At 34.6% G+C, this 25,870-nt stretch overlaps 1 protein-coding gene across 19 annotated transcripts in view; it reads right to left on the bottom strand.

Moving 5' to 3' along the window:
• Positions 1 to 25,870, bottom strand: part of TCF12 (transcription factor 12) — a 373,333-nt gene that overhangs the window by 32,441 nt on the left and 315,022 nt on the right. For 18 of the 19 annotated variants that reach the window (XM_087427661.1, XM_087427651.1, XM_087427653.1 and 15 more), the window contains 5 exons: positions 17,262 to 17,367; positions 16,058 to 16,197; positions 15,626 to 15,770; positions 15,237 to 15,301; positions 6,987 to 7,065 (listed from right to left, as the gene is read on the bottom strand). In XM_087427661.1, coding sequence (XP_087283787.1) covers positions 6,987 to 7,065; positions 15,237 to 15,301; positions 15,626 to 15,770; positions 16,058 to 16,197; positions 17,262 to 17,367 — 535 coding nt within the window. Of the gene's footprint in view, positions 1 to 6,986; positions 7,066 to 15,236; positions 15,302 to 15,625; positions 15,771 to 16,057; positions 16,198 to 17,261; positions 17,368 to 25,179; positions 25,336 to 25,870 lie in introns of all 19 variants that reach the window. The other variant, XM_087427722.1, reaches the window with a different exon arrangement.

Below are 25,870 nucleotides of genomic sequence, written 5' to 3'. Positions count from 1 at the left end.
CTCCTCCATGGTTTTACATAATCTTTATGATAATGCTATTAATAACTACATACCTGATTCTCTACATCATAATTTGCTTAACCACCATTACCTTGCTGCTGTACATTCTGGTTGCTTTCAATTGGCTATTATCAATAGTAACTGAATATTACTATAGTATGAATGGCAAATATTGTTTTTTTGGGGAGCAGAGAACATGTCTTCAGGATAAGGAGCATTTCTGAATTAAAAGGTACGAACATATTTATGACCCTTAATTCATAAGGCCAAAGTGCTTTCTAAAGGGTCACTAACTTGAGCCTTTAGTAATGCACAAATGCATCAATTTCAAATGACTGCAAATGTATTTAGGATTATCTGTTAAAAATTTTCCCAACATAATTTACACCAAAACACATTCTTTATTTTGGAAAATATAAAAATTTTGTTAAATGTTTATTCCTTAACTTTAGACAATTAGCAATATAGTGAAAAACAAACAGAAAAAGAAAGGATACAAGTTCAGAGTAGAAAGAAGGAAAAGGAAAAAATAATAAGAAAAAATAAAAGAATAATTTATCCATGTGTTGGGGAGAATGCAGTGTTTTAATGTTCTTGCCAAAATAGATTTAAAAGCAAAAAGACAAAATAATTGATCCAAACCTTTACTATTTCATGATTGTGCATTTGAAAATAAGTTATTTACAGAAAATAATAAAGACCCTTCAATTAAATATATATTGCTGTTCTTAATAAAGTTTAAGTGACAATCTGAATTATACTAGAAATCTGAAGCTGGAGAAGTTGAAGGTTTACTTAATTTGTCTCATTTATTGCTAAATAAAGTTTTAAATCATGTTCCACTAGGGCCTGTTGTTGCAGGTTAATTTGCCATACTTAGGTAACTAAAAACTTATGGTAAATTGGAACTATTATAGTTTACTTTAGCTGAATAACCTAGTAATTGTATTTTTATTAATCATATACATTTCATAAGTTGAAAAGTTGGATACAGATTCTTAATAACCTGATTATATTTTACAATTAATTATATGCATACTGTTGTGATTATGCAGAAAAATTTTAAATACTAAAATTGTAAGAAAAAGTATGTATTTCATCAGCTAATGATTTTTTTTTACTTGTAAACAAATTACAAACATTATTTTGAGGACCATTAAAGGCTTCCTGCTAGACATACAAATGTAATCATAATTCAGCTACACGAGTTACGGACAATCTAAAATTGCTCACTGAAACAAAGCATGTGTGCTAATTTTATAATTAACAAGTAGAATTTAGCAACCTGAAAATCCCAGTAACTGACTATATGAAGAATTCATATAAAAACAACCAGCCAATACTTTACCACTGATTTCAGTACATTAGTGCTTTCCAAGCACTGATGCAGAATTATGAATTTTTATGTGAATAAGAGGTTAATCATAATCTATTTTGAAAAAGACCTTAAGTTACTTTTAAAATAGTTTCCTTTAATGTTTACAATATTTTATTTTCAATCATTTTGCTCTGTCTTTCCCAAACCCCTCACGTGACAGCCTGTGATAGCAGCCTGATCATCAAATTATTTAATTTGTGTGGGATATTAACAGAAGTTTCATGTATAAGCACCTCACAATTATTAGCATGCATCTACTTTACAAAACAAGCAATTTTTGTGGTTCTTCACTAGCTTAGTGTTGAGGAATGAGATGTGTGCACTGAGTTACTAAGGTAAAAAATCACCTACATTCATTATTTTTTGATAGTGATATGAAGAAACTACGCTAAGGTCTATCTCAAAAGTGTAATTGATTAAACTAGAAAAATACACATATACTCAAACCTATTTTGTTTTTCTTATAGATTGGGCTGTCCCACTGTGACATATTTGGTTAAAATAGAATACTAACATGATTAAATCACTGATATCTGTTTGAACTTCATACAAATGACAAGTTATATTTCATGGACAGAGCTCCTTGTACTCCACTTAGTCATTTCAAAACTTCATGCTATTGATCACAAAGGGGATGGCTAGATAGTTAGACAGGGTTAGTTCGGGAGAAGGCAATCCTATGATTGGTAAAACTCAAAGGGAGACACGGAAGTTTAGTGAATACTAGGAATTGGTGGACCTGCATTCTGGTTGATCTGTATTGTCAATTTATTCTGTGAGCCCTGACTATAACATAGGCACACCCAGTTTTTATTTTTGTTTCAATCTGCCTTACAAGGCCAATCAATGAGGTAAAAGATATGAAAGCACTCACTTCATAAGCCTTATTATTATCTCTTCCTAATGGTAGATCTATTGTGTAATCAATAAAGAAATAATGTACGTAGATTTTTGCAATTTTGGCCCACAGATGGCTTATTAGCTATGGGTGAGACCTTTGGGGTTGTAAATAGAATTTGAATTTTGGACACAGACCATAATGCTAGCATAACTCTGAGAGTAGACAGACATGCACCTTCATCTTTTTGTAAAACTAGTCCATGAATAAAATATGTAGATTAAATTTAGAATCATATTGGCATTTCTATCTCTAGCTTGTAGTCATCAGCTATAGCACTATTACACAAATATGGAAAAACAAAAGTGCAAAGGCTGGAAACTTCAGAGGTTTCCTAGAGAATACAAATATCTCTCCCTTTCTCTCCCTGTCACCTGATACCTGATGTAGACATATATAGAGGTTTTGGGCTTATATTTCTATTAGATAAGCATAAGCTTTCAACTATTTATGTAGGTAACAATTTCTGTAATTGCCCTGAGCTTTTTTCTTTTCCTTTTGTGAGGAAGATCAGCCCTGTGCTAACATCTGCCAATTCTCCTCTTTTTGCTGAGGAAGACTGGCCCTGGGCTAACACCCATGCCCATCTTCCTCCACTTTATATGGGACGCTGCCACAGCATGGCTTGCCAAGCAGTGCGTGGGTACGCGCGCACTTAACCACTTGCGCCACCGGGTGGGCCCCTACCCTGAGCTTTTTAGTGACCACCCCAAAAAGCTAGCTCTTATTCAAGAAGGATTATAATAAACATACTTGATAATAAAATGGTCAATAAGACCACTTCCAGAAAACAAGCTAACTGGGTGATTAGGATAAGAGAATCGAATTATTTGGTTAGAAAATCCAGACAGGCTTTTTTTTAATCACTAAATCTAAAATTCATCCAGTGTTTCTGATCTGCTCTCACTCTGAGTGGGACTTCGTAAGTCCTTCACCTAATAAAACTGGTTAGTAAATTTAGGGAATAGATAACAACATTTTATGTGGCTGAGAGAAATTCTCGTTTTGTTAGTTGTTTCCTTTGTAATCTCAAACTTTCATGAGATCCCCCATGCACGGCACAGTTTGGTTACTCCTTAATGTAGCACTGAGTGCTTTGCTTTCCACAGTCTGGCCCCAGCCAACTTCTCCATCTCAGTGCTTCACACTTCCATATGTGAAGAGTTCATAATTAGTCATCTCAATGCCTCTGGATGAACAGGTCACACACTTTCTTACACCTGGATCTTTGTTATACCCAGAGAGCTCTCTCTCCTCTTAAAATCCTACTCTCTTCATAAAGTCTATCCAGAGTACTCTAGTTTAGAGTGAAAATTTTTTTTTCTTGTGAGGAAGATCGGCCCTGAACTAATATCTGCCAATCCTCCTTTCTTTGCTGAGGAACACTGGCCCTGGGCTAACATCCATGCCGATCTTCCTCCACTTTATATGGGACGCACCACAGCACGGCTTGACAAGCAGTGCGTCGGTGCGCACCCGGGATCTGACCCTGCGAACCCCGGCCGCCGCAGCGGAGCACGTTCACTTAACCGCTTGCGCCACCGGGCCGGCCCTAGAGTGAGTTTTAATGGTTCCATTTTCATGTATTTATCTCTTAGTTTTTCAACTAAACTGAAAACTTGCTGAAGTCAGGTAACTGCTTTAACACCAGGCACACTGACAGATGATAAAAACAAATATTTCATTGATTAGCCAAAACTGAGGACTCCTGTCTTTCCTCTCTTCCTCCCTATTTTTATTATGGATGTTCTGAAGATTGTCACTGAGTACTGCAATTATTAAACTTTTATTCATTTATATTTCAGAAGGAGGTAAAGAAAGGCAAAACATGGTTTTACTTGTCTGCTTTCCAAGTTCCCTTAGTAAACACATTCTCTTAATTCAAATACTTATATCTTTTCGCAAATGACAACTCTAATAGACACAGCCATTCTTCTCTTTTACCTTTATACCAGAGCCCTGATTTTGTTGTTGTTGGGGGCAGGGGGCTGTCTATCCTCTCCTAGTGTGAACCAGGAAACAGTAATTCTATTCTTAGCTCTTGGGCTAAATCCTAATGTCTAAGATAAACACGGTGGTCCCATTTCTGTTCTGAGCACTGTGTTAGGCCCAGTGCTGGCTGATGAGTCACGAGAGGAAATTTGTTGAAGAAGCTTCTGGCTTGTAATCCCCTTTTGGGATTGTCCTTTTTCTTCATCTTTGAGGAAAGATGGGAAAGACCCCCCCAAAGAAGGTCTTTGGGAAAGACCATCCCATCTTTGGGATGGTCCTTTTTCTTCTATTAGACATTGTTATGTCCACATGTGGTACCTCGAACTACGGTCTTGCCATGAGCCTGAGGAAGAATTGCAAAGAAGCAGAGCAAGAGCCCTGACATATGATCCAGGAACTTGCCCTGCCATGGGCTTTTTGTCATACAAGGTAACCAATCCTCTTATTATTTAAGCCAGTCAAGACAAAAGTCTCTCTTCCTTTCAGCCTAAAGCATCCTAACTGATACAATATCATCATCTCAGAAACTTCCTCCTAAGCATTCTCTAGGTAGAAATGTATGTGCTTGGCATGAAAAGTTTCCAAGGAAAATAAGTGGGATTTAAATAGGAATGATGATTGCCTTAGAAGCTCCCTATGTGACTCTGTACCTGTGTATCTATCCTCACAAGGTCTGTGCCCAGTCTGACTGACTCTCAGGCATAAAGAATGGGCTAAGTGTAGAGAGTACACAGTGGGTAGGATTTTTTACTCTAGATATATAGGCCACTGCCAAACAAGGTACAAAATAATTTCCACATACTATATAGGAGCTCTGGTTTGCTCTTTTTCCTTCAGCTGTGAATACTTTATCACATAGTGCTTTCTTTTTTTCCTCCTCCCTTTCCATCTCTGCTCTGCCAATTTGGGGTGCGTGTGTATGTGACAATAAGAAAACACTAGGTACAGGAGATGGGAGAGAGATGCACCTGTGTAAAATCAGTCTTTGATTTGCCATTTCAGTGGGAGTATATGAAAGTATTTTTCTTTATGACTGTGGAATTGAAAAAGAAGTCTATTAACACCTTCATTACACAATTCAACAGGCCACAGGTTTTCATTAATCAGCTGAGTTAAAGGGGAAAAGAGGCTATCACCCATTAAACACCAAATAAAGATGGAGGAGGAAACTTGAGATTTTACTTTGGACCATTATTTTTTGAAAAATGTCTAAGTCTCTGATTCTCTACTTTACTGATGTCCCTTCATAGATGCTGAGCTCCTCTGCTGTCTGCCTTCTCACCCAGTGTTAATGAAAACCAAAGAACACTTTTATAGCTATCTTACTGGGCAGAGGAGGAGAGGCAGTGGGAACACATAGCAAGGGCTGATAGAGATACCACAGATGAGAAACTGAAGTAAGTTGTGGCAAAATGACACTGATAATTTCAGTAAAACTGTGCCAAGAGGGTGCATAGGGTTAAAGTTACATCATTCTTCCTGTAATTTCAGCTCTCTGTTAAACAACAACTTTAAGTCAATGGGTCTTTCATAGTCCTGTCTATGTGGGGAACAGCTGCTCAACTTTTACTAGACAGCTGAAGCCACAGTGTCTGAGAAAGTGGCAGAACCCACTAATAGCTGAAAGCAGCTGCCAGCAGTTCATCATCTCCACACTGGAATGCTTCTTAGCAGAGTCACAAGGCTAAGACACAAAGCACAGGTGACGGCCAGAGCCCTGATATACTAGAGCCCTTATTTTCAGCAACCTTGAACAATGCAAAAAGGCTTAACAACAACAACAAACCCACATGGACTTAACTAATGGCTTGATCAGGAAAAGAGAATCATTTCTGAGGTCAACTGTTGGAAGAATATGGCAATTTTTACTCAGCTGCCTAATGTCTTTTCCTCAGAACTACTATTTCTTAGTCAGCATGGTTCTTCTCCAAACACTGCTCAGAAAAACATAGTTCAAGTTTTAAAACAATAGCCTACAGACACTAAGCATTTTCCTGTAATTTTATTTATCCCTAATAAATATAAAAAATTCCTATTTACAATAATAACAATTGTATCTCAACAAATTTGTACTGTAGGATAGTATCTGGAACTTGTTAAAGCTAACGTGAAAAAACAGGAAAAAGTAAAGCAATTTGAATCACTTATTTAACTCCACTAACAATATTCATCCACATTCATAGCAAGTTCTCTTCCTTAGCAAAAAAACTACATTATCCCCAAGAATTTACATATATATGAAATAATAACTTAGTGGACCTAAAAATAAAGACAAACTATCTAGCAGAAACAGTTATTCACCTTTGAGTCTTACACTGGTACATGGAAAATGCAGAGAATAAAGAAGTTATATGTACTTCTAAATAGGTTTTATTTTCTATGCTATCTTATCAAAAATTTTGATTCATCTCCTTCTCTATATTTTACCTTTATCCTAACTGCTCAGCCTTATCTTTTTCCTGTTATAACAATTATTCTTATAAATTATCACAAATTATTTTAAGAATCAGAGAAGATATGAACAAATAATTAAAAACTAGCAAATATTTCAATAATCACCAAAATGAACTCAAGAGGAAGGCTCTGTTTACATGCTTTCTCAAAATCTAAATGATTTTTATCATGAATTTTTACTGGATTTTATTGAAAAACAAACTTCAAATATTTCCAAGTAGCCACAAACACGTTATTAAATAGTTAGATAAAACAAAAGCCTACCTGTGAGAGGTGAGGGTGATCCAACTGGTGTTGATGGATTTGATGGAAAACTACTGCTGGTATGGTCAGGAGAATAAATCTAACCAGAAAACAAAAGGTGTACATATATAAATATGTGACAACAGCAAAAATATAAATCCATTCGCATGGAGATATTTTTATAATCCAAGTTGCCACCCCTAAGACTCAGAGTGAAAAACTATTTAATCAATTTTAGGACTATTCCATTACATAGAGACTATAATATTATGTAATATTCCATTACATAAAGGGGTGTGTGTGTGTGTGTGTGTGTGTATACACAGAAGACTCAGTTTTATTTTTTTTTAATTTTATTTATTTATTTTCCCCCCAAAGCCCCAGTAAATAGTTGTATGTCATAGCTGCACATCCTTCTAGTTGCTGTATGTGGGACGTGGCCTCAGCCTGGCCAGAGACGCGGTGCACCGGTGTGCGCCCGGGATCCAAACCCGGGCCGCCATTAGCGGAGCGCGCGCACTTAACCGCCAAGCCACGGGGCCGGCCCAGAAGACTCAGTTTTAAAACTAGGATTAAACATTATTATATATATTCTAATATGAGAAGAATAAAATAGATCATATCTATTTCTTTATTATCCTAGATGAAAATAATTTAAGTTTCTGTTAGAACAAAAAACAGAAGTGACTATAAAGTTAACAAATCTGATGAGCAATCTTTCTAGAACATACCATCTAAAAAACGTGATATCCATTAAAAATAATTATCTCAGGAAACTATTAACTTATTTTTTGAAGAGAGCAGTCCTTAAAAAGTTTTAAAAGCCAGACACAGAAAATAATTTTTTTAAATAGTTACCCCTTATTTCTCATTTAAAAAGTTCTCTGTTTGATCAACTACATTTTTGCCAAATCTAGCTCCAAATGATGTGTGAGTGTTGTCAAACTTGCTCTCAAAGGATATTTTGCCACCCTTGAGGAAAGTAAAAAACAAACAAGCAAACCCTGAGTCCTTCAAAAAATGTTCCCAAAATGACTTGTGGACTTGATCTTCCCTAAGGGGTCTACGTTAAAGAGAATAACATACATAAATTTTGGTATTTTGGCTAAAAGTTTTGTTGCAATACTTTATTACATATTGCTAAAAAAAAAAATAGTGACAGAGATTCATTCCTGTTTACCTATTTAACTATTAAATATTTTAAAAAGTCTCCTTAATCCTTAATAGGCCTTCTCTAGGAAAATCCTATTCCTATAATGGGCATAATAAATCATCTTCACATCTCAGCACTTAACTTAGAGCAGACAAATGAACTTATGTGCATGAACTGTGGTCAAATATTTTAAAAAGGAAAACTACTTTTGGATGCAAAGAGTCATCCAATAGAAATAATCTTGCTCTGGGTAAGCTTAGAGCTCTAACGAATTTAAAGAGTCCCAAATTATGGCATATAAGGGGTCTCAGCATCGGTTTTAAAGACAGCATAATATGCCAAAAAGCCAGACATTGGGACAAACTCATGTAAAACAAAATTTCACAAGTCATAATCATCAAACGTTAACAGCTTTCATTTTTTAAAAAGAAGATAGCACTAATTCAACTGCAAGCAGCCAGAAAGTCTATTCCCCTTTGACTACAAACGGCTATATCTACCTCAAATAAAATACACCAATTTGTATGATGTTACTAAATTGTAATTGTAAATGCCTTTAAACATGAACTGCCTCCAAATGGCCCGATCTAGAAATTGTACATTCAAGTTAGAAAGCCATTTTGGAAAAGCAAAGCTAACAAGAAGACTTCAAAAGACTTTATGGGAGGACTTAGTAATAGGGAGGTAGTATGTTACAAGATCAATATTGTTGGTCTTAAAGCTGTTAACCATTTAAAAAATTCAGGGACAAGTGAAAATTAGCTAAAGGTCACATTTTGGTTCCTAGTGGTCTGTATACATATAGTGATTTATTTCAATCATATAAGTAAATTAAGTAACGTCACCAAACTTCAGCAAAAACATATCTCAACATATCCCTTTACTCTTGTAAATCACTATTTCTCATGTTTAAGATTCAAATAATTAAACCTTTTATGAACAACTGATGCTAACTTTTATGAAATATGTCTTGACTACAATAAGTGGTGAGGGAAGTGTTGATAACATTGATGGTGGGTGGATGAGGAATGAACAAAGTTTCAGCTCTATGCAAAACTCTGATTATCATAAACTAGACCAACTCGCTGATTTTTGATTTTCTTGTAAGGATTAACAGCATGAAATAGCATTCCCTCTCTGTCACACCCTCCAGCCTTTGTTTTCTTCATACTGCTTACATTAATCCCTAATTGTCTAAATTTGTTTACTTGTTTATTATCTGTCTTTTACCCTTTCCCCTAGTAAAATGTATGTTCCAGAAGAGCAAGAACTTTGTCTTATTCAGACAAAAATCTGAATTACACAGAATCTGCAGTAGCTTCAGATTCTACAGCAGTGCTAGTAAACATATACTTGTTGAAAGAATGAATGAATATCATCTTTGTGAGAAGTTACCATTTGAGTATTTCTTTTAAATCCCTGGATGTATTTACCTAGGCTCCATCTCTGTTTTACTCTTAGTTCCCTTAATGTAGGTTTCCCTAGAGCTCTAGTCTCAGTTTTCTCTTTATCTGTGTTTTATCTCTTTGGTAATACCATACTTCATAAAGGATCAACTATGACATCCTGTGAATGCCTCCTAAGTTGACATCTCTATCCTCATACTGGTTGCTGGACTTCTCCATCTGGGCATACTCTTCTTTCGTCTCAAGCTCAGTATGTCCAAACCCAAACTTTACATCACTGGCCCAAGCTTCCTACTCTTCCCATCTCTACTCTTCTATTTCCTCTATCTCAGCACCACCATTCTCATGGTCACCAAAACCACTCTCTCTCCCCTCTCCTTTCCTCTGTCCCTCACCCTTCCCACCAAAGACACAACACCCACAATTCTCTATTATGTTTCTGTGATAGGCACACATCATTCTCACTGCCAAGACAAGACTTTAAACCTTTACTAAAACTTTGGCTCAACTATTTAAGTCTTTACATTTCTAGTTACTCCCTGCTCCTTTCATCCCACACATAATTGCCTGAGCTATTGTCCTCAACCAGTTTGAGCAGTCAAATCCCATCAGTGCTTCCTGTTGCCTACTAAATAAAACAGAATGACATGTGACGTCTTTCATGATCTGATCACAATAGTATCTTTCTACCTTATAACCTACTTACAACATTATGTACCCTATTATCCAAAATGTTTTTTTCATTTTCTGAACATAGCTTGTCCTTTCAAAATGCCTGTATCTTAACTTCTCCCTGACAGAATTCTACACCACATCAAAGTTCAGCTCAAACGTGACCTCCCCATTTACACTCATTTCCACCTCCCTTATACTCTTAGAATAATCTGTACTTCTCTTTGGTCTTTTACTTCACACTATGCTCTACATTATCATTTTTTGTATTACCGTCTTATCTTCTCTCCTTGACTGGAAGATCTCTGAAGGCAGGGACTTACATCATTTAACACTGAATCCATCATTGTCTGTCACTGTCTTGTACGAGTAGGTGCTCAATATTTTAAAATGTGAGCAATTAAATTGCACTTGAAATTTGCTACAATACTTTTTCATAAAAAGCAGAATGCAGTAAATGGTAGTACTTATCTTAGTATTTATGTTATGGGGTTCAGTAACAGAAATACCAAAGTGGGGAAAAAGATTTTATTATAAAGATGAATTCATTTACACATCAGTTTTATAGTATAAGCTTGAAGAACAACCATATGGTTCGGTTCCACTATTTCTGAGAATAGTGTTGCTGCCCATATCATGTTGTTAGGGAGGTATGGGCTTTTGAGGGTCTAAGTAGACTATCAACCCTTATTTTTTCTGATAACTCTGTCATTACAGTTAAACAACCCCTAAGCATGTCAAGAACTGGTGAGAACTTCTTTAATCTCAAAGAAGGGAGAGGTTATACTTTCCAGTTATCTATCACTACACCTTGCTATGACTTAGCAAAATGCTCTCATGCTATATATAAAATAGGTGTGAGCTTTTAAAAATCACTTTGAAAACAGGAGAAGCAGTACCAAAAATGTATGAAGTATAAAAACATATAATTTCTGGTGTTTTTTCAAAAGCAGCTTCTCCACTTGCTGCTCCATAATGAAAGCCATTTTCTCCATGCATCCATCACATTCCCTGGTTCTACTTTGCCCTTAATTAAAGTGATGACAGACAGAATTGTTATTAATACGTTTCCTCAACTGACATATAGCCTGGCAAATTACAGGATATTTTTCTTGTTCCTTTTACTTTCATAAAAAGAATGTTTATGTGGGGAGAGGAGGAGCAAGACAACATTAAAAAAACAGAATACAGCTTTTTAGATCACAGATCATTTCATTAAATTTCACCTCCTCATGTTTATTCTATTACTAAATCACATGCAAATTATACTTATTCTACAGAAATTGTTGTGCTACTTTAAGAAATTCTAAACATAAGGCTTATTTGACAAAGAGCATTCTAAATCAGGAATACATTACTTTTTGTACTTTCTGACCTTAAAGCACTCCTACGTTGATGTATGAAAGAAAATAAAAAGTTAGTCACTTAAAAAACGGGGATAGGAGTGATTTAGAATCTAGAGCATAAACACAAAGTAAGAACTCATTCTGCATGCAGGCCATGGTCCTCGTACTGTTAAATGACCAATGATGAATAACTCCCAACACCTTCTGCCAGGCTTAAACGGTAATATGCCTCATTTTACTGCAACAAATGAGGCTCCTCCTCCTATCAGTCATGGTCCATTCCAATCAGCAGGGTGCCAATAAGCCAGAGGCTAATGAAAAGAGCCTCAGACAAAAAAGAAACAATGGAGAGCTCCCAACCCCAACACTGGAACTGTGAGCCCAATTTTTTAAACCCTACAGTGCACATTTCAGTTAATCTTTATTATGCTAATGTTATTGAGTCTAAGGAACAAAGCAACTTATTTCATGAATTACTTTTAAACGTCAACTTCCCTGAATTTTCTTTGCTTTTGTTAGAGACTACTGACCCTTTAACTATCCAGATTAAAACACACACCCACCCCTACACACACACTCTCTCTCTCTCTTTCCTTTGCTCTGAGGTAGAAACCAAAACATAAATTATCACAAAGAAGTCTGATATAATCAACAAAGTTAAACAGTCCTCTTGTTTGATCTCCTCTAAATTAAAGACCAAGTGTTTTGATATGGTATTAGGCACTGAAATAAACCAGATGTTTCTTCCTCTACATAACTCTCCATGGGCACAATCTTAAAGGGTTATTGTCTGGCAAATGTTCAGGGAAACACATTAGAAATGGCACGAATACCCAGATTTTCCCTTCCTTCTATCTTACCCTAGTTTATTATCTAAACTAATGCATAATCCATAGGGCTTTGGGAACTTTGTGTAAATACTTTCATGTATAATTCTCTTTCTAGCTATCCTGAGATTAAGACCACAATTATCCAGGCTTAAATCTAAAATAAAGGAACCTTTGCAAATGTATTATCTAGCCTTACATGTTTAATCACACAGTATTCTGTGTGCTCTTTAATACCTAAACTGAAGAACAAAGGTTGTACCCTCTGATGTTTCACACATGAAAGACCTTCTAAGACATGTATCAGACATTAGAGGAGCTACAAATAACTCGGACAACAGCATGGTGGTGTTTCTCCGTCTAAAAGTAGATGCTAGATTAAAAATGTCACACATTCTAAAGAACTTAAATTTTCAAAATATTCATGGTCACCATTTCCAAAGATCTGTAGTACCTAACATAAAATTCTGATATGCATGTCAGACTCTCAAATGTAATCCTCATAACATTCCTTCTCCTCATTTCTTCTAATCCTTCCTATCCCCAATGTAATGTTTTTGTTTTTCAGACATTCTGAGAGCGCTAAAGTGAATGTGAGTCTGTAATGGGAGTCAGAGAAAGAATGTATTTGCAGAAGGTGTCCAGTGGGGAGGGGAGCAGCAGATGGATTGAAGAAAGGGATTTGAAGTGTGCAGACTATGGCATGCAGTGATGGAGCAGATGGAATGCATCACCGTCAGCTATGACAGAAATGATTTATGAAATGACCTGGCTGCTCCTGCCTAGTAACAACATAGGATGACAGAGCTGAGTTTCCATGACAACCAAAGCCCACCCACTAACTACATTAAACATTCTTCCCTGGCTTCCACTCACAGTGAATTCGGATTTTCTTTTCCAAATGTCAACTGGTTTGGCTAGTATGCTGGTCATAATATGGGAAAATAATCATGGACTTGAAGGGTAACTGAAAAAGAGCTTGAAGGACCACTGAGAACATCACAAATTCTTGCCTGCCTATCTTCCAAGGTTCCCTTATAGAAATTTTCCTTAAATACAATAAACAAAAAACTTTTGAGAAAAAAGCCCCTGAAAACGCAGGTTATATTTTTAAAAGCTGCCTAGTATCGAAAGCTCAAATGTTATTTGTCTTCCTCCACGTGAAATATCTGCTACTGGATTCTTTCAGAATCAGCAGAAGAAATATGGCAAGCCAATCAAATACCTAGGAGGCACTCAGATTTAATATTATAGAATAATTCTCTTCTGAAGTAGGTAGTTTTCATCAGACAGGAATGAGTCCAGAAAAGTGGGACAACTCCCTTTAATCCTCATCAACACCCTATAAAACAACAGTCACTGCAGCATTGTTCTTTCTGGAAGTACAGAGTAGTGAAGCTTGTCAGATCAGAGTTCTCATCTAATATATACGAGCTTTACCCTTCCTAGCTTGGTGATCCCTAGGGCATGCGACTTAATCTTTCTGAGCTGAAGTTACTTAACCTTTTAAACCTAAGTTCCTCATCTGTAATGTAGGGATAATAATGCCAACCTCAAAGGGTTTTCTTGAGGATTAAATGAAACAAAGCATGTAAATGCTTAGTATAGTGCCTAGCACCTAGGAAACATTCAAATTATAGCTGATATTTTTGTGGGTTTTTTTATTATCATCATTATTTTTGTCAGATGTTGCAAGACTGAATTCCACATTTACTGAGCTCTATTTTGTGTGGGGCTCTACTCTGTGGTAGATGAATTTGACTTGGCTTATTTCTTAAGAAACTTGTAGTTGGCTGCAGAGAAAGGTTTATTCAGAGAAACCATACACAAAGAGGTTTATCTCCCTAAATATTCAACAGTTGCTTCCTACTACTCACACATTAAGTGGTCTGCCTCCCTCATGAACAGCAGCAAATGTGTTTGACAGAGTTAACTTCACTTTATAGAAAATGTAAGACAACTCTGTGGGAATTCTGAGAGGCATAACACTCAGCAGGAAAAAAGAAAGAAAGAAAAAGCCTAAGGAGAAACTTCAGAATGTACAAAGCAGAAGTGCCTCTTTTAAATAATTAGATTTAGAATCTTTGTGGATTACTGGTAAATGCTCTCCCAAAAAAACTCAAAAAGAAGGGATTTTAGTTTAACATTTTAAGGATCAGATATTAAAATATGATCACTGCTTTTATTAAAGCAAATCACTGCTTTGTCATTAATGTCCTGATGTGATGTAAACCAGCTACTCAAGAAAATACTATGGGATTCCTTCAAATCAGTTTTACTCATCTTAGCATGAGGTCTTCAATCAATCTGGCTTTTTTGGAGGAAGGCTCTCATTTCCTTCTCCTTGAATGAATCAGTTGGCAGCTGATTATTTTTTCCTTTTAAAAAAATATGTAAAATACTTTCCGTCTTGGAAAAATTCCTTATAAAGGCACTTCCTTCTCTGGATCAGAAGAATAACTGAGTTGCCTTTCTTGGTTCCACTTGACTTATTTTAATGGGCAACTCATTAAGTATGTATTTAAAACTAACAGGTTTAACTAGTAATCTCAGTAATTTGTGCTTTAGATTTAAAAATGCCCAAATTTCTCTTCCTTCTACCCACATCTGTTCTGTTAAGACAAAGACAGATATTTAAATTGAAGTCAGAAGGATAGCTCTTGTGGGAATGGGGTGGGAAGGTGTTCTCATGAGCTATTTTAAGGGCAGCACAAATCAATACAAACCAAGAATAGCCCTAAATGAGTAATGAAGTTGATTCTATTATAACTACACCCTTTAACTACGATACTATTGCCCACAAAATCTAATCACTGCATTCAGCAGTGTGAAATTCATTCAGCAAAATATGTAAAATCAATACTTACAGATGCCAAAGCCTTTCCAAGTGCATCACCTGTCTGTGAGCTTCCAGCAGCATTCCCTCTGGTTCCTGAATATTTCAAGTAGGAAAACAAATCAAGAATTTTAGCAGGCAGGCATGCTTTTTTAGCACTCTGCCATTATTTCAAGAATGTTCTCTATTGTTATCTCACATGTCACAAGAAACCAGCAAATATTCTACATGTGTTGTACTTAATAAGCTAAGGTAAAGCTGGGTTCCTTACCAGTTTCTACATTAACGAAAATCAAAAAGTCTCTTTTCTTCCTTTCTTTCACTTTTAAACTCAATACTAAAAATATATTGAAAGATATGGGGTTCACTGAAAATTCTCAAATTAGGTTTTAGGGAGTTTTGCCAACCTAAAAAGCTCACCTAGAATGCTATCTGATCCATTGATGGGAGGAGTGTGTGAGGCAGCAACATAAGGCGAACTGCTGGTACTGCCGCGATGGAAGCTGGACATTGGTGGAAGACTTGTGTTTATGTCTGTTGGTGAAACTGAGTGTGGAGGATAACTCTGGAGAAAGTAGGAAAGAGAGATGATCTATTAAATATGTTTTCTGAATAATATGCACATATAACTGGACAACTGTTGTAACAGACCAAAAAGAACACCACTAATTAGCAGCTGAAGAGTGCTACTATTATCATTTACCTTGTAAAAAGGCAAGCTAAATGCAGTAAGCCCAGAAATATTTCAAATTTCAGAAGTTTTGGCAGAATCAAATCTTAAACTTGTAATCCAAAAAGTAACACAAGTGAGGACAAAGTGTTGCTGCACCCTAGTCATGTGTTACAGCCTACCAAGCGGTCATGTGAATGAAGGCTGCCATAACTACTGGATTGAGACATGTGAGAAGTGGAGGTCCCCAGAATTCCACCAAAACCAGGCTGGCTCATCCCATTTGATGAACTCCAAAGGTCAGAAGAATTGTGGGTCCCATCTAAGACAAAAAGAGAAATATAAAATTTTCCTTAGCTAGTATTTTTTCTTTTATTTTGATGATGCTTTTCAAAGGGTACCCTCCAGATATTTTTTCCCTCCCTTTCTAACTTAGTCTTCTATCTGGTTTTCTTCCTTCCAAACTGTATAATTACTATTTTAAAAGAAGGAATAAAGCTTTACAGTCAGACAGAAAAAAAGTAATCCAAACTGTAGTAGATAGGTCATTATAAAAATCCTCAGATGATCTAAATTCATATCAAGGAAGATAATAAAATTCCAAATCTGGGGATAGGTTGGGTTTAATTTTTAGTTAAGTGGTATACCCATAAATATACCAAAAAAGTTCTTAATCTATAATAAGCAATGTACATTATACCAAACATTCTGAAACCGTGGACTAAAGAAGTTTCTCTAATAGTAAACCTTAGTAATTGATAATGACTATATTATAGTTGGCCTTCAAATGAAATGTTAGCAATGACTTCACACACCAATGTAAAGTCAAGGTACCATTTATGTTAAATATAAATTACATTAAATATATTTATTGCTCCCATAGTATATCCTTCCTATAGTTCAAAACCACAGGAGACCAAATAAAAATGATTTGCTAGACATGAATTAAAGAAAATGCAACCCTTTTTCTCTGTTAACAAGTCTTATTCTGCTCTATGATATTCACTTTATTTATATTGGTAATTCTAGAGATGATATGAATCTGTAATTTAAACAAGAAACCAGTGTTGTTAATGGCTTTCATACATTTAAATTCTAAAACGAGAAAGAGCAGCTCCACTCATTTTTCCCAATTGAAGTTCTTTATAAATTCAATCAATTCTAGATGGGCACTCCAATGGTTTGTGGATAATCCAACTACGTTGCAGTCAGCAATAAATAGCACCAGAAAACTTTAAAACTAAATTTTAATTTACCTCAGCCAAAAATACATAAATAATGTCTGAATTCCTATATAAGTATTCTCTTTTCTCACAACTTTAAAATATTAGCTAATATACAATAGATAACTGCTATAGTATTTGACAACTATTTGGCAGTACTTACCTTGCATAAAGAAAGTGCTAGCAAACATACTGGTTGGTGGCTTGGGAGATGGATAACTAGGAGATTCACGGTTGAAATCATCTGAATTTGGGGATGGTGCATATACCTTACAATTAAACAGGAAATTTAATTAAAATGTAAATGACTATTATATCACTTATGTAAAACGAGTTCCACATTTCATAAAGAGTCTAAAAACATCTATGTAATATCTATAAAGACCTACCACAAATCCAAAGAAACTGCCTAAATCCACATAAATAATGTCTAACTTGGTTACTATCTAGATGTTTGTTTTTAGCTGATTACTAGAGAAAAATACTACTCTAAATATCCCTAAAATGCATCTTTGTGTGATAATTACACCAGCTGGTTGAGTAAAGTCATAAATGTTGACTCTGCTTACAAAACACAAATCCATGTAGGCTCATGATTCAAAATGTAATGGTGGAAACAAATGTCTTTTGAATGTAGCATAAAATAAAATTTGGGTTCCTAAAATTTATTCTTTTCACTGTTACAAGATTTATCAAGATCAAAATAAGTTAGATTAAATGTTACTATCTTTTACTATTAAAAGATAACCATGAAAGTCACAACACAGTTGTTCAGAAACTTCCTTAGCAAAATTAAAACCAAATTCTGGCAAGGGGTTTTAATTCTGTAATTTTAAGTAAACTTTGAAGTCTGGCACAGCTTTAAGAAAAATCTCATTTAATTTGTTGGAGCAATATTAATTTCCTTTGGTAAACTTGTGCTTCAGATAAGCAAAGTATGAACATTTTGAATTGGCAAATGGTCAACAATGTCATTTCTCTGGAAAACTAAATCAAAACATGATCAATCCATTCTCATGATGACTACTGAAACCAAGAAGGAAACCAAAGAAATAATATTTAAGGTGATGCATGGTCTGTAAACGTAAAAGCAAACCAGGAATCAGGAAGAATGAAAAGGCATCCTATTATGAGCAGTGTATGAAACATTTCTTTTATGTAGTTTGATAAGGGTACATCCATTAAATTTCACTCCAAAATAAAAAGTCTAAGTGTTCACTTAAGTGGAAGAGAGTAACTACCCTTATTAAAATTATGGGAACATGTATAAAAAATCATACACATATTTTTTGTATAAGCATAAAAAATTTCTGGAATTACACACCAGTAACTTAATGGTTATACCTCTGGACTTAGAATCGGGAAGGAGGATGTTTACTACTTTATGACCCTCCACAGAGTTTGATATTTTTACCCTGAACATATAGTTTTATGCACCAACAAAAAAGTTGAAGAAGCACATACCAAGATTAAAATAAGAGCCAAATTTTTTATTTACATATTCTATCATTTATATTCTTTTATTCTTTCTCTGAGGCATTAACTAACTGTAAAGACTTCTGACAAATTATCTAACGTTCTGAGACACAATTTCGTCATTTTGTAAGATGGTGCTAACAATACTTGCATCAGGGGGTTAATACAAAGAGGAGATGAGATATTACATATAAAACGTTGAGCACAGTCAGCACTCAGTAAGTATTGGCTAATAGTATTATCTTTCTATCATTCTTATAGAAGCAGTTATACTGCTATATACTGCCCCCATTCAGTCCTCAACTGCTGTTTCTTACAGCTTTTGTCTGATGTGATCCTACTTACATATACAATTCATCCTAAATAAAAGGTTAAAAGGTCCATTTTTACTCTTGCTAGTCATGCTAATACTAGCACAGGTGTGTCTTTTTAATGGACTGGCATTCAGGTTAGTTTCCTACCTTTCACATCCCAGAGGTAAAAACACACACCTGTGATACTTAAGAAGTCTGGACAAGATACATTCCTAAGAATGATCCAGAAGGATACTAGATAGGGAAATATGGCAGATGTTTTTTTCATTATACATATTAAACATATTTTTCTAGTTTAGAGCTATTACATAAAGATAGTGTTAGAATGAAATAATTCAGCATATACAAATATGTTTGGAATGTATTATATAGGTTGCTAGGCAGGAAAAAGTTTTCAGAAAAGGAATTTTGCACTTTTTTCTTTTAATCAAGTTTCAGTGTCTAAATTTAGCCACAGCTAGATGTCCTCTGTCCCCTTTATATGTCGATTTTCCCAAACTAGGCTGAAATCACAAACAATGAAAAAATCGAGTAAATCCACAAACATAGCAAGAAAATACAAATGAGGGCTGGCCTCGTGGCCTAGTGGTTAACTTTGGCACACTCCACTTCAGTGGGGTTGGTTCCCCGGGTGCGGACCTACACCACTTGTCAGGCCCACGCTGTGGTGGTGACCCACATACAAAATAGAGGAAGATTGGCACAGATGTTAGCTCAGGGCAAATCTTCCCCGGCCAAAAAGAAAAATACAAATGAGAATAAAATTTAGAAGACAGCATTAGAACACATACTTTTTGTCACAAATACTTATTTACTATATACACTATCACTGGTCTGAAAGTATGTAATATAAAATTCTCTAAATCTATCCAGGTTATTGAGATTGAAACAATATGTAAACCTCTCACTGATAATTATGAAAACTTGTTTTGATGTCATTTCATACAAAAAAATCTACCTAATTTGTCAGTTTAAATTTATACATAATTTGTCAATTTATATTTCTTTACCCTTATTCTCATTCAATTCACTATATTCCATACATGATATAATTTAAAAAATTTTTAAATGTTTGCAATTACAAAAGCAAATAAAGGGATAAACCTGACTTTACTGATTTACAAACTGCTGTCAAATAAAGAATATGTTGATCAGATAATGGTGAATCAACGGACAGAAAGCACGAAGACCAAGATAAACCACACAAAGCAGAAGAGACTTGCCTACTCTTATGTAAAAATTTTGAAGCTGTATGGAGAAAACGGTGCTCATTTTGGAGGAAAGGTGTTGTTAATGTTAGTCTTTATAAACAGACTGTGAAAAAAATGGACTTTTAAAAGATAGATCTTATAAATGAAAATGGTAAAAACTCAAAACTACTGTAAGTTTATTGTTTGTTTAGTAACAAGTTCATAGTTTTTATCATAATAAAAAAATTTTGAAAAACCTGGTTCTCGAAGAGGCCCATCTAACAGCATTTCTAACCCAGGCCAAATAACTTTCCTTTTGGTATCTTCACCATAGCTTGCAAAAACACAGATGCAATGTTATGAAGCAGCAGTTGTGCCAGTCTTGATTTTTCAGATCAAAGAGTTCTTGTGGCAAAGAGCAACTGATGTGGTCTCAAAGCCTTTATTAACTCCAGATGTAGGGAAATAGTCAGCCAATTCCACAAAAAGAGCAAGTCTCTTTTAGTTACAATCAGTACTGGCCACAAATTAAAACCAGACTGCTTATGTCATCTGATCACCTGCACATAGATGCCAGTTTTTTTCTAGTTAATGATCTAATCATACGTTTAAATCTTAAGGATGATTTTGTATCACAACAATCTTAAAATCAGAAAGGAATATGTATGCTTTAAGATGATTAAAATCTACCAAGAGTCAAACTATTTTAAAGAGAAATAGAAAAAGGGTACAATTAAGTAATTTAAGATGTTCTATTAAAACGTGGTAGATATTTAGAAATTTTTCTTAGAATTCTAGCCTCCATTTCAGGCTCACAGTAGCTATCATGGGACTGTCTTTCTTCTTTCCCAAGCACTTATATTTTCTCCTCCAGGAATGGCGATGAGAGAAATTTTTTGAGTGTCTGGTGAACAGAACTATAACACTTATTCCTACTTGAACAAATATAACTGAAAATCTAGCAGATACCTTCCTTTCACTGTTAAGTCTGGTTGAAAAGAACAAATCAACATTAATAGTATCTTTAACGTCCTCATCCCATCCAGGCAAACTTACTTTTTAAGAGTGATAGAGTACTTCAAGGATGAATATTTACAAGTACTCTTTACAGTGATTACACAATTATCCTTGGAATGTTTTAGCTCATGTAACCAATTGGAGTCAAGTTAGCAAAAACAGATTTCTTTTATCCAGCTTGGATGATTCAGTTTAGTCATATGGATAAGCCCAAATGCAGGGCAGACCAGTCTCTGTTTAGCTCTAGAGGCTGGAGCTGTGCGCTGTGCTCTTGATTTCAATGTATCCTTCCTGTAATTAATACTGAAAACATCCCTACGAGGCAGGGAGGCATACTGATTTTTCTGATAGTTATTGAGAAAAGATGCAAAGAAGGAGAAGCTTTTGCCAAAGATAGTTTTTCTTTTTATCTTGTCAGATCCAGTGATGAGTTATAAGACGATGTCATTCCCCATGCTTTCTAAAACTGCATCTCATAGCGTGTGTGGTGGTTGATATTTTTTAAATGTCCCAAATCATGGGGAGATGAGTTGGGAATTTTTTTAGTATGTGAAAATAGCTGTATATCTTAATTGAGATACCCTTCCACAGAAATTAGAGGAATGCTTTAGATGAGCACTGTCCAACAGAGGTTTCCATGATGATGGAAATGTTCTATACCTGTGCTGAACAATACAGTAGACAAACACTTGAAATGTGGATAATACAACTGAGGAACTGAATTTTTAATTTTATTTTAATTAATTTAAATAGCCACATGTGAGTAGTGGTTACTGTATTGAACAATGCAGGTTTAGATCACTTTTCCTTACCCAGCAGTTTAAGATTGCATAAATAATTCTGAGAGAAATATTCTAGGAGTCTCATAATTCCAGGGCCTACAAAAACCAAATTAGCCTAAACTCGCAAACGTTTTGGGAACACCTTCACTTAATTTGTAAAGAAGAAAGATGGAGAAGCATATCCATTTTTCTGAACATGCTCTAACACACAAATATGTTTGGGATTCTGTTGGCTCTTCTGTCAAGATGGCTTGAACAGCAGTTCTCCTTAAGTTCCAATATGGTAAACATTATTAAACACTTCAATACATGCTAACATGGACCTCCAATATGTGAAAAGTTTATGCTAATAATAGAAATCAACTTCAGCACAATTTTTATCAACTTACCAAAATAACAAAACAGAACAAAATCACTTGGCTAACTTACCCTACCATCATAATTTTAAAATAAAAATGTGATATTATGTTCAGGAACATCCACTTAATTTATCTGATATTTTATATAACTATATTTTGTATTAAACAATAAAAATTTTATAAGATCTAGCTGAGTACCTAAAACTTGAAAAAAAAAATCTAAGTCACTGGAAAAAAAGAAAACCCCAACCAAGTCAAAACCTATCTTTAAAATCTGTAATTAAACCTCTGGGCCAATAATTTTTAAAACATGCACATTTAAGGCTCAACATTCAAAAACTAAGAAAGAAAAACCAGATAATTATTATAAGAATTTATTTTCTAGTTATTGCTGATTAACCTATGCAAGTTCCACACACAGTAATACATAGAAACAACAGTTTCCAACTACTTTTGAATTTTGTGGGATCAGCATTTAGTGAAAAGAGGCTGTTTAAAAGAGTAAATAAAAAATTTTAAAAATAATTGTACTCATTCAGGTAAGAGTAGTAGGTAAGTGTTAGAAGTTAAAGAAATTTCCTAAAAATGATTTCCCATTGATTTTTCTGATCATTTTGGATCCATTATTTATCATAAATACTGATCTTATGTATACACTCAGATAAAAAGCATATCTTTAACCTAAACGGCAAAATTTTAGTTTCTGAACTTTAGGTCTTCCCACTTTCCCTGTTCCTTCTCTAATCAAAATGAAAACAAACATAACCCCAAAGAAAAATATATTAAAAAATTTAAATAAATCTGTGAAACAGTAGTCTAATTTAAGAATTTCCCAATATCTAAGAATACTTAACCAAATGACAGATTTGATAAATATCTCAATGTTTTCACTATTTTAATATTACATAAAAATAGCAAATTTTGCCATAAAGTACAATCTACTACTGGAGTTTTTATGGTAATTCCAAGCCTAAGGGAGGAAATATTTAGATAGTTCCAGCACTAAATACCACAAGAACTGAAACCAAATGGCATCATAAAGGAAAACGTCTGAAGTATAAGGACTAACTCAGTGAGTTACATACAGCCATCTCTATGGAAGATTTTTACCTAATTAGTCTCCTAAAAACACAACTGGATTTCTGTAAAAGGGATAAATATATGTTTATATTTTCAACAGTTTCATAAATAAAAGGACCAATATCTTTTCCCAAGAATTTCTAGAGACACGTTTAGGGGTGACATAAAGTAAAATTTCCTTTCTAACAATAAGAAAAAAGAATTCCAGCTTTCAGTACAAAGTGGTTTAAAATCAATTACTACTTCTGCTGTGTAACAAGCATGGTTGAATATTACTGGTTTTCAATTGAGAGAAAAATTTCTTCTTTGGTAAGTCAAGCACATTTTTATTAAACTTAATATCACCAGGCATACTTCACCACCTCTTTATTGTAACTTATCATTTTTATAATAATCACAAATTATTTTTTCCTGAGAGATAAACTGGAATTTTTAAGGGACTGGGTTTGAAACTTGCATGGTAGGATAATATACTGAACAAATCAATGAGGGTCACTTCTTAGCTACCTACTTTTAAAAAAATTCAGATCCAACAATACAGCACCTGATCCCTTTCTTCAAAATGTTCATGAACTAGTGGAAAGGGTAATAAACTTCTTTCTAAAACATTAATTAAGCTGACCAGTGATGACATATTCTCCTGGCAGGGGCTATAGTTTGAATTCACTGGTATTTGTGCTTACTTTAATCAAGAAAAAAAGGCCTTCTTGGATTCATATCTGGAATATAGTCTCATATTTCTGGTAAAGGGGAAAAAAAATCAAAGTAGATTTAAGCTAAAGTTCTTGTCATTCAATGTCTTTAGCATTCTATCTTCAGAGAATTCTTAAATGACTTCATGTTTTTCTCATCATATAAATGTTAGATTTAACTCTACTGGGCCCACAGACAGCCTGGAAATTTGAATTAATTTAATTGTACTTCCCTCTCTCATGTTAATTAGCAATAAATCCCCAATGGAACAGAAATGCAGTTCTATATACTCTCACACTGGTTTTTGTGCTTCTTTCAACTGAAAATGTTTATCTGAAAAATAAGTCTTATAAGTATTTATAATGTAATTTTAGCTAAAGGCTACTCTAATTCTTATGAAAATACAAATTACATAGGCAGGCAGGTGCCAAAACCAGGGTTAAACCAATTTTCAGTACTATGAGTTCTACTAGAAGAGGAGAACTGATAGTCTAATTATGAATTTTTAAACTTATCAAGGATAATTTTAAGTTTTTCATCTTAAACAGAAACTAATAAAAATTTGCTTGACTGACCACATCAATTAGCATTCATAAAATTGTTAGTCTGATCATATATGCAGAATATATTTACTTCTAAGAATGGCCTAGTGTTTTTCTTAGTTATATTTTCTTTCCAATGTAGTAATTTTGATACAGATGGTAGTAGGAATAAACGAAGTTTGGCCCTTTGCTATGGAGACTAGTTTACTTGCCCTTGGATGACATAAAAGAGAAAACCTGCTTGTGGGAGACAGATCTCGGTTCAATTCCGATCTCAGCAATTACTAACTGGGTGGGGCTTGAGCAAGTTACTCAACTTCCCTGAAACTCATTTTCCTTATTTATAAAAGGAGGCTGGTAACAGCTAAATGACAGAGTGGTTGCAAGAATTAAATGAGGTAAAAACAGAAAGTCCCCAGTGTAGTTCCTGACACCTAGTAGCCCTTACAATCATGTTAGCTCCTGTCTCTTCTTTCCCAGATCCTATACAAAGGAGCTCAATATTCAAAATGTGTTTCTAAGCTTGAGTTTTAAAACTTGAATATCTGCGTTGTCTCTAATAAGATTAAGATAATCCCCTGATACAATTAAAAGAGCATCATGTCTGTACTTGCTGCAATTTTTATACCTGGAACACTCTGTAGCATCTTCAGTTCAAGGCCTAGAAAATGGAGGCTGATCAGATCAGAGGAAGGCCGAAACTCCAGAATCCTCAAGGTGAAGAAAACGGGAATCCTCTCCTCCCAAAACTTTCCTTCCTTTACCTCTAAGACTTTCTACCTTTCTGCATAAAGGACACAATTTAGTCATATCAATGAGAAAACTGAATGCAGGCCAAGTTCTTTATACATAAAGAACCTCAGAAACCCATTATTCCTTGCTATTTTTTAAATCTCAAAAAACAGATAATATTCAAAATGGTTTTAAGTCCCCTATTTATCATAAACACATATTAATATTTTACAGTATGATATAGAATACAGCTATACAAAAGCTACACATGATACAGAACATTAACCCCTTCTCTTTTCAAACAGTGGGAAAAATAGGGTTAATCATTTTTGGCTTTTCTTTTCTGCACACAGATGCCCAAGCCTGTTATATTTCCAACAATATAATATGGCCAATAAATAAAAGAATATTTATTAATCTTAAATAATAAAATATGAAAAGGCTCTTCTCTGATTAATCTGAGTTTTTTCCTAGAGTCTGTTCAGTCTTATTATAAAATACTATAAACATCCTCAAGTATATGGAATCAACTTGAAAATTTAAAAATAAAAAGCAGAAAAAAAGGAAAGCATTTTGTTTAAGACCAG

Source organism: Ceratotherium simum, chromosome 3 (assembly GCF_057802395.1).
Source record: "Ceratotherium simum simum isolate JZ-2026a chromosome 3, ASM5780239v1, whole genome shotgun sequence".
Lineage (NCBI taxonomy): Eukaryota > Metazoa > Chordata > Mammalia > Perissodactyla > Rhinocerotidae > Ceratotherium > Ceratotherium simum.
This window is presented reverse-complemented; position numbering and strand designations above follow the sequence as displayed.